Below are 15,565 nucleotides of genomic sequence, written 5' to 3'. Positions count from 1 at the left end.
TCAACTTTAATATTCTCTTTCTGCAGGTGTAGAAGGTCGACCATGCCTCGAGTCACCAATGGTTTTGTTGGGTTGTATATTTTGTCGATCCAATACTTCCTTGCTTTTGGACAAGAGAGCCTGTATTAGATTGATTTGAGCAGAAGCCGAGTCAGAAGAGGATGTTTTTGGAGAGTCTCTCTTGCCACTGGAGCTTGTAGGGCTCAATGTTAATTTGGTGGACCTGGTATCTTTTGCTTGACTTTGGGAGCCCAGTTTTGTTACATCTTCATTAACCTTTCTTTGCAATTCTTCGATCCTCTTCTCCAAAGAGCTTGTTCGCTCATACAGCCCTGATTTTGTTTCCTTGTTTTGATTTTTAGTTTCCTCAACCATTTGTTCCAGCTCTGTTTTAAGAGTCTTGATCATATTTTCAACTTTTGCTTCATGCTCCACACGCAATTTGATTCCTTCCTCTTCGATCCATCTTTGCTCTTCTGTCATTCTTCCAATGACTTTTTGTTGTCTTTCAAGTTTATCATCCACGCTCTTGTGAAGTGTAGCAATACTTTGATTGAATCTGTAATCAACATCAGAAATTCTACCATTCAATCTTTCTTCCATGTCTCTTAATACATTTTCAATCTTGGTCTCCAGCTCTGCCTTCAGTTGCTCCAAAAATGCAGATGATTCTCTTGCCGCAGTATTGCTGCTCACATTCATAACGACCATTTTGTCGGAAATTCCACTACTATTGACGCTCACATTGTTGAGGTGAGTAAGAGGTGAGTGATTCAAACGTGTTCCATACTGTTCTAGAATGGATTCAAAGTTTTTGTGGTATGATTTTAGGGATGAATCGACAATGTTGAGAGCAAAGGATCGAACTCCATCAATCTCATCTCGTACTTGTGCACTTAATTTGCTCAAACTGTCTCTCGTTTCTTTCTGAATTGAAAATACCAACTGTTCTAATCTTTCAAATCGATCTTCATTGAGCTTTTGATATTTCATCGAATCAAATTCGTGAGCATGCGAATTATGTTCATTCCTCTTTGCTGGAGATCGTTGAGGCATTTTAACATGATCAGTTTCGCTCTCGAAATCAGAAATATCTCCATCCTCTAACACGTCATCAAACATTCCCTTAAAACTTTTAGAGTTGTGACCATAATGCATCCGAGGTGAGCTCTCAACTGAAGAATGAATTTCAGTTTTTGTGACCATACTTTGAGTCATGTGATTGTCTTTGATTCGTCTTGGAGAGAGTTGGGCAGGTGAAGAGTGAGGAATCTGTTCATACACAATTATCATAGTTCAAAATAGAACGATCATATATACCCACATGTTACATGGATTGAAATCTTGAAACTTACACTTGATCTTGGATTAAAGGCTTCTTCAAAATCCATATCTCCTCCAATAATCAAATCTTGAAGAGTATTGTTGGACTGTAAAGCTTCAGAAATGGTTTTGGCCACCTGAGGAGCTAATTTAGTGGAATCACTGTCTATATCCAAATACAATTTTAAGAGTGAGCTATTTTCTTTAAGAGATTCAGAAATAATCTTCATTGCACTTAAATCTAACATGATTCCTTGAATATCAAACTTTTTCAGTCTATTGTTAGATTTTAACATGTTAGCCAGTGCAATAGCACCATCCACGCTGACACCATTGAATCCTAAATAGAGTTCTTCAAGAGCATTGGTGTTTCTAATGATATTTTGCAAAGTTTCTAATGATTACACGGTACATCGATATTCTACTTACAAAGATAAAGATTTTGCAAACATATAAGCACCAGGATCTCCAATATTGTTAGATCTAAGATTCAGCTTTAACAGTGACTTGTTATTTTTCAGTCCCGTCACTAACGATGAAACACCCTCAATACCAATTCTATTGGATCCAACATCTAACTCTTGAAGACTAAAGTTGGAGGCTAACATTTTACCGAAATGGGTTGCACCCTTATCACCTATTCTATTATGTTGTAAATTGAGCACTTTCAAAGATGAGTTATTTAAAAGTGAGGATGCTAACAGAGATGCACCTGATTCATCAATCAAATTATTTTGTAAGTTTAAAGTATGAATTCTATTGGTGGTGAACACTGAACTCAGACTTGACAAGCTATTAATTATTTTGTTTCCTCTAACGTCCAAATGTATAATTGTTGAGAACGGATTTCCTCCAATACATTGAAATAAGTATGAAATTCCTTCATCTCCTAATTTGTTGTTTCCACAAACCACTTTTTGTAGTACAGTATTTCTTTTCAACATGTCACCCAAACATACTGAACTCTCTTCTGTGATGTTGTTGTCGCTAATATCTAATTCCGTGATATGTTTGTTGGTTGTTAAGGCTGTTGCTATACAAACCATGTCCTTGTCAGTCTAAAACCAAATGATCAGTAACCACAGAAATAATATACCATCATTACATACCAATAGCTTTTTCCTATTCGATAATATACATGATTTGATATTTCTATCGTTCAAAGCGAAAATAAATTCAAAAGTTGGATCAATCCCGAGTTTTGAACAATGATTCATATATATTTCTCTCGGATCCAACTCCGAGTCTTTTCCAGGATTCCACGAATCATCAAGGTTATCCACTATAATTCGATTCCCAATCCCCAAAGTATCCTCAAAGTCATTAAAATTTAATTCTTTTCCGTTCATGTTGTTTTTATTGTTTTCAGATCATAGTGATATATACGTACTCTTTCCTTTCAGCATGGAATCAAGGCTTTCATCCATTTTTCGAGACATTTTGTTTGTAAAAAAATGGCGCCATCCAAGAACAAGGGTCGATGAAAAAAATTCATCAATTCCTCAAATCATTCAATGCAAGGCTCCACTACCGAACAAGAAGAGTCCGTCATGATGACTTTTGAACCTATCATGAATGACCATTGTACAGATCCCCCAACCATAACCAATGGTAATAAGGAATTATCAACAGAGACGAATCAACCTCATCAAAACGACACTTCTTCAAAAACACAACAAGAATCACTTCCTCTACCTTCCATGGTATCACCAACATCGTGTGCATCCTTATTATCACCTTCATCAAGTGTTCATCAATCCGTTAATCAGCATGCAGAACAGAAATTAATAGAAAAAGACGATCATTTAGTCATCGTTCCTTCCACCTTAAATTATGGACATCAACGAAAATCCACGATTGCAAAAAGATTAATTCTTTCCATGATATGTTTGACTTTTTTTCCTCTCTGTGTGTTACTATGGACAAAGGCTTTTACATCGAAATTTGATCCACTAGACATATTCTTTTTATATTTTGTGAAATTGGGAGAGCTATCTATTCTGTACACCTTCTTTCTATTTTCTATTTATTATCCTCTATTTTATGGTTATCACCCTCCAAACATTGCCTATTTACTTGTTCTTCCATTATTACCATTGTTGAATCTTTTTTTTGCTGGTAAGTTCTCCACTTATCATTCAATAATTTGAAAAATTTCCTTTACTTCTTCTTTAGGACTGTTTGGATCTTTTGGAGGATTGTCTTCAAGTGTGTCAAGTAAGTCGTTATTAGTTGGTTTTGCTTGATCCTTTCACACACATAAAGTACTTGTAAATACTTTACTTTTGAGTTGGGTGTATTGGATGTTTCGAATATGGACTCCTAGAACATCGATATCACCAACACCTCCAAGCATTGACGATACCTCTCAACACTCTGCAATAATACCACAAACAATGAATCCACCGCCAATCCACTCCACTGTTCACAATGGAGAGACTCAATCGAGTCTGAGCATACAGTCCAATGTAATGACAACCATGACAATCCCAATAGAACAAGAGCATTTCAATGAAGATTCTCATTCCAATATTTCAGATTCTCACCACAACATTTGTTCGAAAGAAAATTCTACCATTCACTCCTCACTTGAAGAGATTCCTCATATTTCCTCATCATTTGTTGAAATTGAATTAGAAACACCTCATATTCAAAACAACACTTCGCCTCCAGAGCTTTATCCAAATGATGAAAAAAGAACTGAAGAAGAGCAACATACTTCCACACAGTCAATGGATACCATCAGTGTTAATAGTAACCACAGTGACGATATTGATGAGAATGTACTTGATGAAGAAGATCGAAAAGATTTACGAACAAAAACACAACGAAATATTCTCAGGGAGGAACGAAATATGAAAATGTGGACAAATATTCAGATCAATATTGCGCTCTATAGTAAGTGATCACTGTGACAATGAAAACGAAAGAAATAACTCTGCCAGTATTCCTACTGCAGTTATGCCTCAATGAATACGCTGAAAGTATTGTGAGATATTCATTCGGAGAGCCCTTTGATGCAATATCATTTCTTCCTCTTATTATCAATCGAATAGTGTCATCTGTATTGATTCGATTAACAGAAAGACAAACAAAAACATATTCATTTATTGATTTCTTGTCACGTTCTGTGACAGTGTATGGACTGAAACGCTTTTTTCCTTTATTGGGATGGCGTCAATTTGTTGGTTTTCAAGTAACCTCAATTCTTTTACGAGCAATCACAATGTTAAAACTATTGAAACCAGTATCTCATTTGATATATTGGATAGACACTGGAGTGAAACGACTCATAAACAGAGCTCTTAGACATGAGATTATTTCAATATCAGAATTTATGAATCAAAACAAGTTTTATGAAAGAAATTTTGAGAATTGTTCAAAACGATTTTATAGTGGTGTTTTTATGGATCTAAGTAGCTCGGCTGTTTTGATTATTTATGTTTGGGTGTTTCAAACACTGACCTTAGATATTGGCATATACTATATGATCGACATGATGATATCATTAGGAGTAAGTATTATTAAGATGACGATAATTACCATTTTAGTGGATTGTGTTGGCAATCATCATTAAATACCTCACCCAACGCAAGTTTAATCCATGGATAGGGCAGGTATGGATGCATCATTATCTTTTCAAGCTTTTTCTCTTTATTTGTTTTGTGCAAGTGTTTTACTTGGTACTTGATTAAACGTGTGATGACAATCTCTCTACACGTGAAAAGTATTACATTGTATACACGCTTGAACCTTTCGTTTGTTTGCCAAACCATTCCCAAGCTCAATATTTTTGATAACCTCTCACACAAATAAACTGGAAAAGACAAAAGTCTTGCCGTCAATGGTACAAGTTTTTCCTTCGATTGAATACTTCTTGCGTGTAATTTTTAGCTCTTTCAATTCTTCGAGCTCTTTTCGAGCATCGGATAATTGGTTTTCTTGTCTTGAAGCACTTGCAAAATGATCATTAATCATGGAAAGCTCCTCCAAACTCCTACGACCTAATGAAAAGTTATCCAAGAAAGGAGCGTCCTGAATCTTTGTCTGTTTGTTACTTGTGAGCTCGTTACCATTAGCAGAATCAGAAACATCATACGTTGAATATGAGCTTGATCGTTTGGAGTGATGTTTCTTCTGTTCCTCCTTTTTGTGAACATACAAGCTAATTTCATCACCCTCTAATAAGTGTTTCAATTTGTCCTGTTTTGGGTTTTTCTGAATGGATTCCTCATATTCTTGCTTCAATTTAGTAAGTGCTAATTCCTTATCATCTACTTTATGTAGAATTTGATCTCTATATTTTGAAATATTTTCTTTCATTTCAATTCTTTTAAATTTCAATTCTATTTGCTCAGGAGTTAAATCTAAGAGTTGTTCTTTGAATGGTCTAAAATCAATCACTCTTTTTCTTTTTGTATTCATAATTTCATCTGTGAGTTTTCTATTTTGATAAAATTCATTCTTAATAATATCAGAGAAATTAATTTTAGGCATGAGAGTATCCATGGTGGTTGTTCTTGTCTTTGTAATGTAAGATGGTTGCTGTGCCACACGACTCGTCTTATTCATTTCTTGTTCTTCTTCGAATGGATCCACAAATTCATCATCTTCTGCTACCCATGAATGTTTTACAAATTCGTCATACGACATGTTTATGGAATGATACAAGGAATCAGCCTTGTGTTGAGTTTCTTTCTTCATCTTGTCTGATTGTCGTTTTAGTAACTTGTTAGTGGCATCCAATGAAAATTTGTTATTTGTAAAATCAATATTCTGTGTATCAAATTCTAATTTTCTTTTCACTACTTTGGTATTGTCTTTGAGAATGAGAGTTTTTTGACCTTTTTGTTGAGTGGAACGATTATTCGTGGGTGTATTGGATGTATTGGATGTATTGGGTGTATTGGGTGTATTGGGTGTATTGGGTGTATTGGATGTATTGGGTGTATTGGGTGTAGTGAATATAGTGTTGTTGTTGTTGTTATTCTTGATAGGATTAACTACTACCACTTCATTGGAAGCACATGTATCATAAATCTCTTCATGTAAAGATAATAGATATTCTTCAGGTGATATTGGAATACCATTTAAAATTTGTAGAGATGGAAATGGTGAATCGAGACTTCTCACCTTCTTTAAATCGATTTTTTTTAAAGAATTCATCACATCTTGAGTGGATTTTGGTTGAGAATTCCAAGTATGAGCGAGTGTTGAACGATTATTATTGTTAGTATGGTTATTATTATTGTGAATGGTAGAAGTAATGGTTGTAGAGACGACACTCGTCATGGGATGACTCTTCGTTGCTTGCACAAATGGACTCATATCAATAGGAATATGAGAATGAACGGTTTGTAAAATTTTCTTTCTTGGAGACATTCTTAACTGTTGAATGGATGAGGATAATTCTTGTGCATTTCTTTTTTCATTTAATTTTCTTATACTTGATAATAATGCTTTAGATTTTCTAATCTTATTGAGAACAAGTTGAGATTGAATAATTGGATTCGTTTTGGTGAGAGAAGAATCTTTTTTGATACTACTTTCAGTGTGTAACATGAAGGTGTTGTTGTTGTTATTGTTGTTATTGTTGTTATTGTTGGTATTATTATTATGATTTAGAATCATATGAGTATTATTATTATTGGTGTTGTTGATATTAAAATGGTTTTGACTATTGTTATATTGATGATGATTGAGAATACTAGTTGATGTACTATTATTACTGCTGCTATTATTACTACTACTACTACTAGTATTCATTGTATTTTGAGTAGTATTTGTTGGAATAGTATTATTGTTGAGATTTGTGAATTCCGTACTGTTATAATCATTCGAGTGATTGGACAAGACGGTGGTGGTATTGAGAGATCTTGAAGTGTTAGAGGATGTGGCTGCTGTGCTCAGAGTGTTCAACATGTTACTTTCAAAGATTGTTGTTGTTTGACTCGAACCACAAGTTTCACTTCTCCACAACATGGGAATGACAATTCCATGATTTCCAGTCGTATTGGATTCATTCCTATTAGTACTACTACTACAACTACTACTACTACTGCTACTACAACTACTACTACTACTACGACTAGTATTGGCGGTAGTGGTGCTTGTAGAATTTTGAATACTCAAACTTGTTCTTGAAGTACCACCAACTCCACTACGACCATGATTCATTGAATTCAACAATGGTTGAGATCCTTTCATGATATTGGTCTTCAATGATTCATTGATCGTTTTCATATCATTAGAGTTTGTTGTTTTGAAATGTAACATTTTCTGTAATACTACAATTCTATTATCAATAAATCGAATTGGATTATTTGAAATGTTGAGACTGAGTAATTTCTTTAAATTACATAAATCTCTAATTATTAATATATTATGTATCTTATTGTAAGATAAATCCAATGATACTAAATTTGGACATGAATCGACTAGTAGCATGGCATTAAATGTTCTTAAATGATTATGAGATAAATTAAGTTCAATTAAATTTTTAAATAATTCAATATCTTTGGGAATGATTTTCAATTTCATAAATGATAAATTCAATCGATCTAGAAACTCGACAAGTGTTTTCATATCACACATTAAATCTTTGGAATATTTAGATTTTAAATAAGATTGAATGGAATGAAAAGATGTCATTGATGATTCAGAATCTGAACTAGTGTCACTATCATTGGTTATATCCTCACTGTCATCATCATCATTCATAGTAGTACTACCATGACCATTACTACTATTGTCATTACTAATATTATCATCACTAATCATATTATTCAAACCATCACCATCACCACCACCACCATTACTGATATTATTCCTACCAGCATCATTCATGATGGAACTCTCAAGATTCATTGTATCATTTTGCAAGGATTTAGTCTGTAGTAACTTGTCCATTTCTTGAGAAGTAAGAAGAGCTATTTGTCGATCCACGGATGATCTTCTTCGGGATGATTGAAAAGAGTTATTGGGAGATAGAAAATGATTTGGAGGAGATGATGACTTGAATGATTTCATGTAGTGTCGTGTTGTTGTTGAATTGTTACTACTGCTACTACTACTTTTACTAGTTGTGGTTGAATTGCTGCTACTGGTAGTGATTATTGGTGAAACAACGATTCGAGGTGATGATTCTGCTACGAGCTCCCGAGGAGGAGATTTTGTTATGACAGGAGGAGGACGAGGTATCACTTGGATTCGACCCTTCTCTTGATCTCTTTTGGACGTCATGAAGGGAGCAGAAGAAGGACGTTGAGCATTTTTTGACGATGCGAGATTCTTTGGTGGATTTTCATCACAATGACCCTTCTTTTTGATGGAATTTGAGTGTCTACTGCTGCTGTTGTTATATGCAGGATGCAAAGAACCACCAGGAATGACCGTTGATTTCATTTGTTTTTAAGAGATTGAGATTTCAAAGACCGCCAAAAAATTGGCTTCAACTACGGCTTTCATCCGACCCCTCGATCGCAATTGCGTGGGCAGAGGCGAAACCAGCATTCAACAGGCTCTTCCTATTCTTCAAATGCACAGAGTCATTTCGATCATATTGAATGTTTATTTCCAAAAGAATAGACTTCTTCTCTTCTTGTCTCCACCTGCTGTCTCACTTGAAGCACTTGTTTTGGCAATATTGGGTGAATGACATGTGGTCGATGTCGTCATGGTCATTGATGATGGAACCAAATCACTATTCACAGAGAATCCAATCTTATCTTCAAAGTTCTTGACAAATCTCTCAAATTCTGTGGTAGCTTCTTGATCTTTCAATTCATCAATAATTTGTAATCGATATTGTCTTGTGGTTGGTAAATCTTTTAATCCAAATAACGGATTCATCACCACACATGAATATTTGGAATGTGAAATCTCTTCAAGTACTTGATCCTTGTAGAGTGGAGTTGGTTTGAATGGATTTAAAGTAATGATCGCTCCATCAATGAGTGATGTTGAGAAGAGTTGTTGTTGAGATGAAGTTCGGTTGGACAAATTGAGTGGTGGTGGTGGTGGAGGAGTGGAAGGTATGGCGATGATACCATGGTTTGGATCAATGTTGTTGTTGTAGTTGTAGTAGTTGTTGTTACTATTATTTGTGGTGGTGGTTGTTGCTGTTGAGATCAGTTCTTCTTGTTGTTGTTGTTCACCACTGCTGGTAGTGGTCGTGGTCATCATCATGGAGGTACTTGTCGAAGTATGAGTTGTTGTTGTTGTTGTTGTTGAAGATGATGATGAAGGTAAGATGGAACTTGTCGTAGGATGATGAAGAACACTCAAGTCATTATCACCATCCTGATGAGATGAATCTACCACCTGATGAGGTGTGATCACAAAGGGTGATGATGATGACATCATGTGTCGATGATATTCAATGGCTCCTCCATGACCATCACCATGAGCACCCAATAATTCTTCTGTAGAGGATGATAATGATACATTACCACTAGCACTATTACTACTACTAGTAGTAGTATTAGAATCACCATGATGATCCATTGCAGCAGTCCAATTGGTCATGGTTGACATGTCGTCCACATGGATATCTTCATTCAATTTTTGTTGTTGTTGTTGTTGATGATGAATGGTTCTTCGATGAATTAATCGATCCAATTTCGTTCCGTGTGACATTTCATTCATGAGTGGTTCAAATTGTTTTTGTTGTCTCTCCATAATTTTAATAAATTCATCAACTAGTTGCTTATCAACTCTTCTTTTTGTCACATCTTGCATGTAGGGAAGTAAATGAGGTGCAAATGGTTCATCTGTTTCATTCTCTCCATCACTCAAATAAATCATTTGATCTGTATCTTGAATTTTCTTCTTATTTCCTGATTTTTTAAATTTACTCATCATTTTAGTAGCTACTTTCTTGGCAAAGAATCCATTATTATTATTATTATTATTATTATTGGAATGACCACTCAATGTCGACGACGATGAGGATTCATCCGTCATACTATTCGTATTTGAAATGGATGATCTTGTTGAATCATGATGTGTATTTGGATCGTGTGAATCATTCAATAGTGATGGTGGTGTTGAATAATAAGTATTGGAATTGATATTGGAAGGTAAATTAATTTTCTGAAATAATTCTTGAATTTGTTCATTGGAAAGTGGAGGTGTGTGATGATTGTTGTTATTGCTGATTGATGTTGGTGTTGTTGTTGTACTTTTGAAATGTTTCAAATCTTCACTCATCGAATGTTGATGAGAGGAGGAAGATGTTGTTGTCATGCCACCAACTTGTCGTTGTTGCAGTTGCTGCTGCTGAGGTATCACAATTTTAGTACTATACAAACTATTGGATCGATCTCGAAATGGATGACTGCTGTTCGTATGACCACTACCACTACCTCCATAGGACAATCTCGAAGAAGAAGAAGTCAATGACGCACTCAAATGATGATGATACGTGGGTGCTGAATGAGGTGATGTAGGAGTGAGTGCCATGGGTGACATACTACCTGTTGAATGTTGATGAGAAGAGGTGTTGTTATTGACCAATAATAATGGAGAGGATCGTGTCATGCCACTACTACTATTGAGTAAATCATTGAGATTGGGTGAAGAAGAATGAGAGGAAGTGAGATCTTGTTTGGCAGATTGTAAGAGTGATTTGAGTGTCGTTGATATTCTCTTATTGGTGCTCGTTGGAGTGCTCGAAGTATTGCTCGAAGTACTAGTAGTAGTAGTATTACTGCTCGTACCAGCATGACCAATACTCGTCGTGGCTTGTACTCCCAAATAGGTAGAATTACCTCCTAGAAAGAGTAAATCATCTGAATTGTTGTTGCCATTAAGGAGCTGCATCACACTTGCTCGATTGGCTGCTGCTGCATTATTGACCACACTGTGTACATAGTCTGAATCGTAACATCGTACCAATTGAAGATGACCTATATTCATTGGAAGAGAATTATTGAGAGGAGTAGTAGTAGTAGTACCACCACTACCCATAGTACCACCACCATTCGAACCACCACTCGAACCACTACCCATACCCATAGTACCACCACCACTACCCATACCACCACTCATACCACCACCAATGTAGTAGGTCATTCCATGATTATCATCATCCTTCTGAGTTTGTTCAGCAATCATGGAGAGAGTATCTTCATGGATGGAATGTTCCAATCGACTTCTTTCATCTTCATTCAATAATTGTGAATTCAATAAGAGTGATCTCTTTTCCTTCTCTGAACCTGTGGCATAATAGAAATATCGACTACCAACCAGCATGATCTCTGTTGCATTGATTTCATCGACCAATGATGGTATTTGTTTTTTCAATTTATCCACTTGTTCATTAATGAGTTGAACCCAATAATCTCTCTGACGTGATGTTTCAGTAAAGAGAATAAATGTCTTTTCACGTGTAACGATTTTAAATGCATTTTCAATACAATAACCATCTGGAACACTTGCAGCCCATGTGAGAGGTGTGGATAGAAGAGAAATGGCACATCTCATTTGGAATTTGACTTTGGGATTTTCAAAAAGTAATCGTTCACGTGTGTAGTGTTCCATAGAACCAGGTGGAGGAGGTTCATTGGTGTTGATTGGAATTTGTTGTTGTTGTTGTTGTAATGGTGTGGTCGTGGTGTGACGTGTTGTTTGTGGTGTTGTTGTTGTTGTTGTTGGTGGTAGTGTTGTTGTTGGTGGTATGGAATTGGTGGTAGCACTCAAAGATGATACTTCATTATTGAACAATTGAGTCATGGATACGGAATGTGCTGTTTGTTGTGGTTGTTGTTGTTGAGAGGATGGATCATTATTATTACCACTACCATTACCACTACCATTGCCACTACCACTACCATTACCACCACCACTATTATTATTATACACTCCATTCCATGGACATGAACATAACAAGATCAAATCATTATACAAAATCAAGACACGTGATTGAATACCTCGACTATCACTCACATATCCCATGAGAGCATGTCGAATGAATTTTCGACTCGACTTGACCAATTCAAATGGCAATGAATCTCCAAATTGTTCAGCCAATTGAATGGCTCTCTCTCGACACAATTGTTCTCGAATCTTTTCATTGACACGTGAGGCTACTGCATTGATTTTCTGTGCTGCCAAAATCAAACGTTCATAATCGTGATGATCCTGTGGTGTTGATTTGATAGATTCTCTCAATAACAATTCATATCGAGGTATACGTTGAACAGGCTTGATCATGAACGATACAATCGTGTCATTGTAGGAATCAGGTGTAAATTCAGTACGTTCCAAAAATTTTCTAAATTTTGATTTTTTTTGACGTTTTTCTTCAATCATCTTGAAAATCAATTCATACTTGTTACAATAATCACTGTAACTCTTCAAATAATCACTCATCAAATGAAATATATCTCCTAGTGTTGGTGATTGTTTCTTTGCTAATATCATGGCATTTCTCTTCTTTTGATCTTGAATGGTACTCAACGAAGGATCTCGCTCATCATTGTAATCATGATCTTCCATATATTGAATATAGATTTGAATGAAAGAGAGTACTTCCTTATTCACTGCTAGTATGATTTGAATATCTTTGAATAATTCATTCGTGTCTTCTTCTTTGAGTAATTGTTGTTGTTTGATGGGTTGAATAAAAACAGAATTGAGAGTTTCTAACGCATTCACATATTCACGTTCCGTATGAAATATTTCTTGAATGACGTGTTTACGTTTGGAGAGTAATTTGGCGCGTTGTTGTAATTGTTCTTGAGATGTTGTCAAAGTCGATTCAACGACATGTTCCACAAGGTCATCACTACTGGGAGTTAAAGTTAAATGACGAGCATCATCTGTGGTGGTAGTGGTGGTAGGAGTGGTGGTAGCAGCAGTGGTAGTGGCAGCAGTTGGGGTGGTAGTGGCAGTAGCTGTCAAGTTGTTGTTGTTATTGTTCTTGTTAACATGAATCTCTACAGATGACGACAGTTGTGGTAATTCCTCTGACTGTTGATGATGGATCAAGGTTGATGGATGATCATTCAATGATGATGATGATTCTTGTTGGAGACTTGTTAGTGGTGAATGAGAGGATGGTGGTGGTGGTGACATGGATGGAGTTGATTGGAGAGAGGAAATAATGATCGAGGATGAAGAGGACATTTGTTGATGGAAATGTCTTTTGATGATAAATGTTCAGAATCCAAGTTGAGAATATAGTGTAATGATGATGATTGTTGAGAACTATGTAATGTTGGTAATGATGATTGAATCAATGTTGAGAATAATTCGTTGTATACGTATGAATACGACGAATACAAATATTCATATACCACTCTCAACACGAATAGATCCGGAGAAACGTTTCGTCACACACACACGACAAAAATTCAAGTATTGTTTGTGTATGTATATGCAATAAATATTCTTCTTCGCACTCACGATATTCAATGTTGGAATAATAACCGTAATTCTTATGAATAATAATACAAAAAACACAAAGAGGTGGAATAAACAACAGATGCACACACAACACTCTCTCAGATTCAGTACCAATGAACTTGTCAATAATTTTTTTTGTCTTGCGTGGTTTTTATTGGATTTGAAAATTGACAAGTGTTTGGAAGATGAGATGCTTCATGATATTTAGACCTGTCGAAAGATCTTCTCAATTCAACTCGAGTCTACATCAAATCATCTTCTTCTCAATTCAACTCGAGTCTACATCAAATGCTCATCTACAGTTCAAGTGCAATAGCTGCTATTACTACAGGAGAATTCTCAATTCAACAACACACGAAAGAATTCGAAATTTTACTTGACAGGTGCCTTCTTGAACGAGGACACAGGTTGAATGTTTGGTTTTCCTAATACTCTCCATTCATGGGTTTGATTCCATACCACAACACCATTCTCATTGGTGGACATGAATGGAATAATCTTCTTTGCTAATTTGTCACTCTTAATTTGTTTATCCACTTCACAAACATCAAAACCATCCACAATGACTCGATCTCCTGCTTGTAAACCCTCATTGGTATTAAATGTTAATACTTGTACTTGACCTGTAGAATCATCAGTAGCAGCGAGCAGCATTCCTTCACTTTCAATTCCAACCATTTTTGAGGATTTTAAATTGGTCATTAAGAGTACCAATTTGTGAGCAATTTGATCCTTTTCAACTTTACCTTTCAATCCACTGCAAATGGTGAGAATTTTGGATTGATGATCAGGAGTGATGGCAATCTTTTCAACATAGAGTTTGGTTGCTTCAGGATGATCTTCACAAGACAAGACATAACCCACAGTGAGTGCAATGGTGTTGGGATTGATGGTGGTAGTGGTAGTGGTAGTGGTGGATTGAGAAGAAGATTCTTCTGTGGTGGTGGTGGTGGCTGAGGTTGAGGAGGCTTTGCTACTACTACTACTTGTTGTTGTACTTGCTGAGGAAGCAGAAGCCTTTTCCTTCTTATTGGATGAGCCTTGTTTGGCGGTGGTGGCGCTGGCATTTTCATCATTACTACCACCAACAGCAACAGCAGCAGCACCCTTGTTGGTATTTAATCCACTACTGGAACGAGCATCTCCCGATAATAAATTTCGTAATTGGAATTTCGTAGGAGACAAGTACAACTTGACAGCATTCAAAGTATCATACTTGAACTTGTTCTTCAAATGACTCACATAACGAATCAAGTGAATATATTGTGATTGTTGTTTTTTTGTTAATTTACCAATAGCCTCAGGTGAATATAAATAAACATAAAACACAACATCGACCACACTCAAAGTATCATTCACGAGATAGGAATGAAAAGCTAAATGATCATTCAATTTAGAGAGTAAGCTTTCCATATTGGTTGCTTGTTGTGATGATTTCAATACTTGACTCAATTCTTCAATGACTTGAATGAATTCTTGTTGTTCTGAATTTAATTTCACATGCAAAGATGAAAAGAGAGTTTGAAGAGAGTTAATTTGAGAACTTTCATCGACATTGATTTGAGAAGGTTGAGAAGACAGGTGTTGAGTATAGAGAGTAGCAATATGAAAATTGGAGTGAGTGTTGGATGGTACCACAATCGACAACAATGACTCGGATGATGAATTCTTGGACATTTCAGAGTGATGATGAAAGAAGAAGGGTGAATTTTTTTTCGAACACGCACTGCGGACAAGAACGGCTCTGTGGTTGTTGCATGTGTTTATCGAACAATTTTCATGAATTACCTGTTAGCTAGTAATCGAAGTCAAGTTGCAACAACGATATGAGTTT

General features: G+C 35.8%; 5 protein-coding genes across 5 annotated transcripts; 1 reads left to right on the top strand and 4 right to left on the bottom strand.

The window, feature by feature from the left end:
- Nucleotides 1-6: 6 nt before the first annotated feature.
- On the bottom strand, nucleotides 7-2,672 carry C9374_009645 (uncharacterized protein; the record flags this gene model as incomplete). The annotated part of the gene is made up of 4 exons (XM_044699855.1): nucleotides 7-1,272; nucleotides 1,356-1,695; nucleotides 1,753-2,381; nucleotides 2,433-2,672. The coding sequence occupies 4 exons, from the start codon at nucleotides 2,670-2,672 to the stop codon at nucleotides 7-9; spliced, it is 2,475 nt and encodes an 824-aa protein (XP_044554962.1).
- Nucleotides 2,673-2,837: 165 nt separating this feature from the next.
- On the top strand, nucleotides 2,838-4,900 carry C9374_009644 (uncharacterized protein; the record flags this gene model as incomplete). Its single annotated transcript, XM_044699854.1, has 4 exons — nucleotides 2,838-3,441; nucleotides 3,499-3,540; nucleotides 3,589-4,221; nucleotides 4,269-4,900. 4 exons carry the CDS (start codon nucleotides 2,838-2,840, stop codon nucleotides 4,898-4,900), a joined length of 1,911 nt encoding a protein of 636 aa, XP_044554961.1.
- Nucleotides 4,901-5,127: 227 nt separating this feature from the next.
- C9374_009643 (uncharacterized protein) lies at nucleotides 5,128-8,727 on the bottom strand (the record flags this gene model as incomplete). Its single annotated transcript, XM_044699853.1, has 1 exon — nucleotides 5,128-8,727. One exon carries the CDS (start codon nucleotides 8,725-8,727, stop codon nucleotides 5,128-5,130), a length of 3,600 nt encoding a protein of 1,199 aa, XP_044554960.1.
- A 165-nt stretch (nucleotides 8,728-8,892) lies between these two features.
- On the bottom strand, nucleotides 8,893-13,452 carry C9374_009642 (uncharacterized protein; the record flags this gene model as incomplete). The annotated part of the gene is made up of 1 exon (XM_044699852.1): nucleotides 8,893-13,452. One exon carries the CDS (start codon nucleotides 13,450-13,452, stop codon nucleotides 8,893-8,895), a length of 4,560 nt encoding a protein of 1,519 aa, XP_044554959.1.
- A 651-nt stretch (nucleotides 13,453-14,103) lies between these two features.
- Nucleotides 14,104-15,408, bottom strand: C9374_009641 (uncharacterized protein; the record flags this gene model as incomplete). Its single annotated transcript, XM_044699851.1, has 1 exon — nucleotides 14,104-15,408. The coding sequence occupies one exon, from the start codon at nucleotides 15,406-15,408 to the stop codon at nucleotides 14,104-14,106; it is 1,305 nt and encodes a 434-aa protein (XP_044554958.1).
- Between the last annotated feature and the right edge of the window lie 157 nt (nucleotides 15,409-15,565).

Source organism: Naegleria lovaniensis (genome assembly GCF_003324165.1).
Source record: "Naegleria lovaniensis strain ATCC 30569 chromosome Unknown tig003, whole genome shotgun sequence".
In the NCBI taxonomy this organism is placed as follows: domain Eukaryota; phylum Heterolobosea; class Eutetramitea; order Acrasida; family Naegleriidae; genus Naegleria; species Naegleria lovaniensis.
The sequence above is the reverse complement of the archived record's forward strand: the minus strand, read 5'-3'. Positions and strand labels throughout refer to the sequence as shown.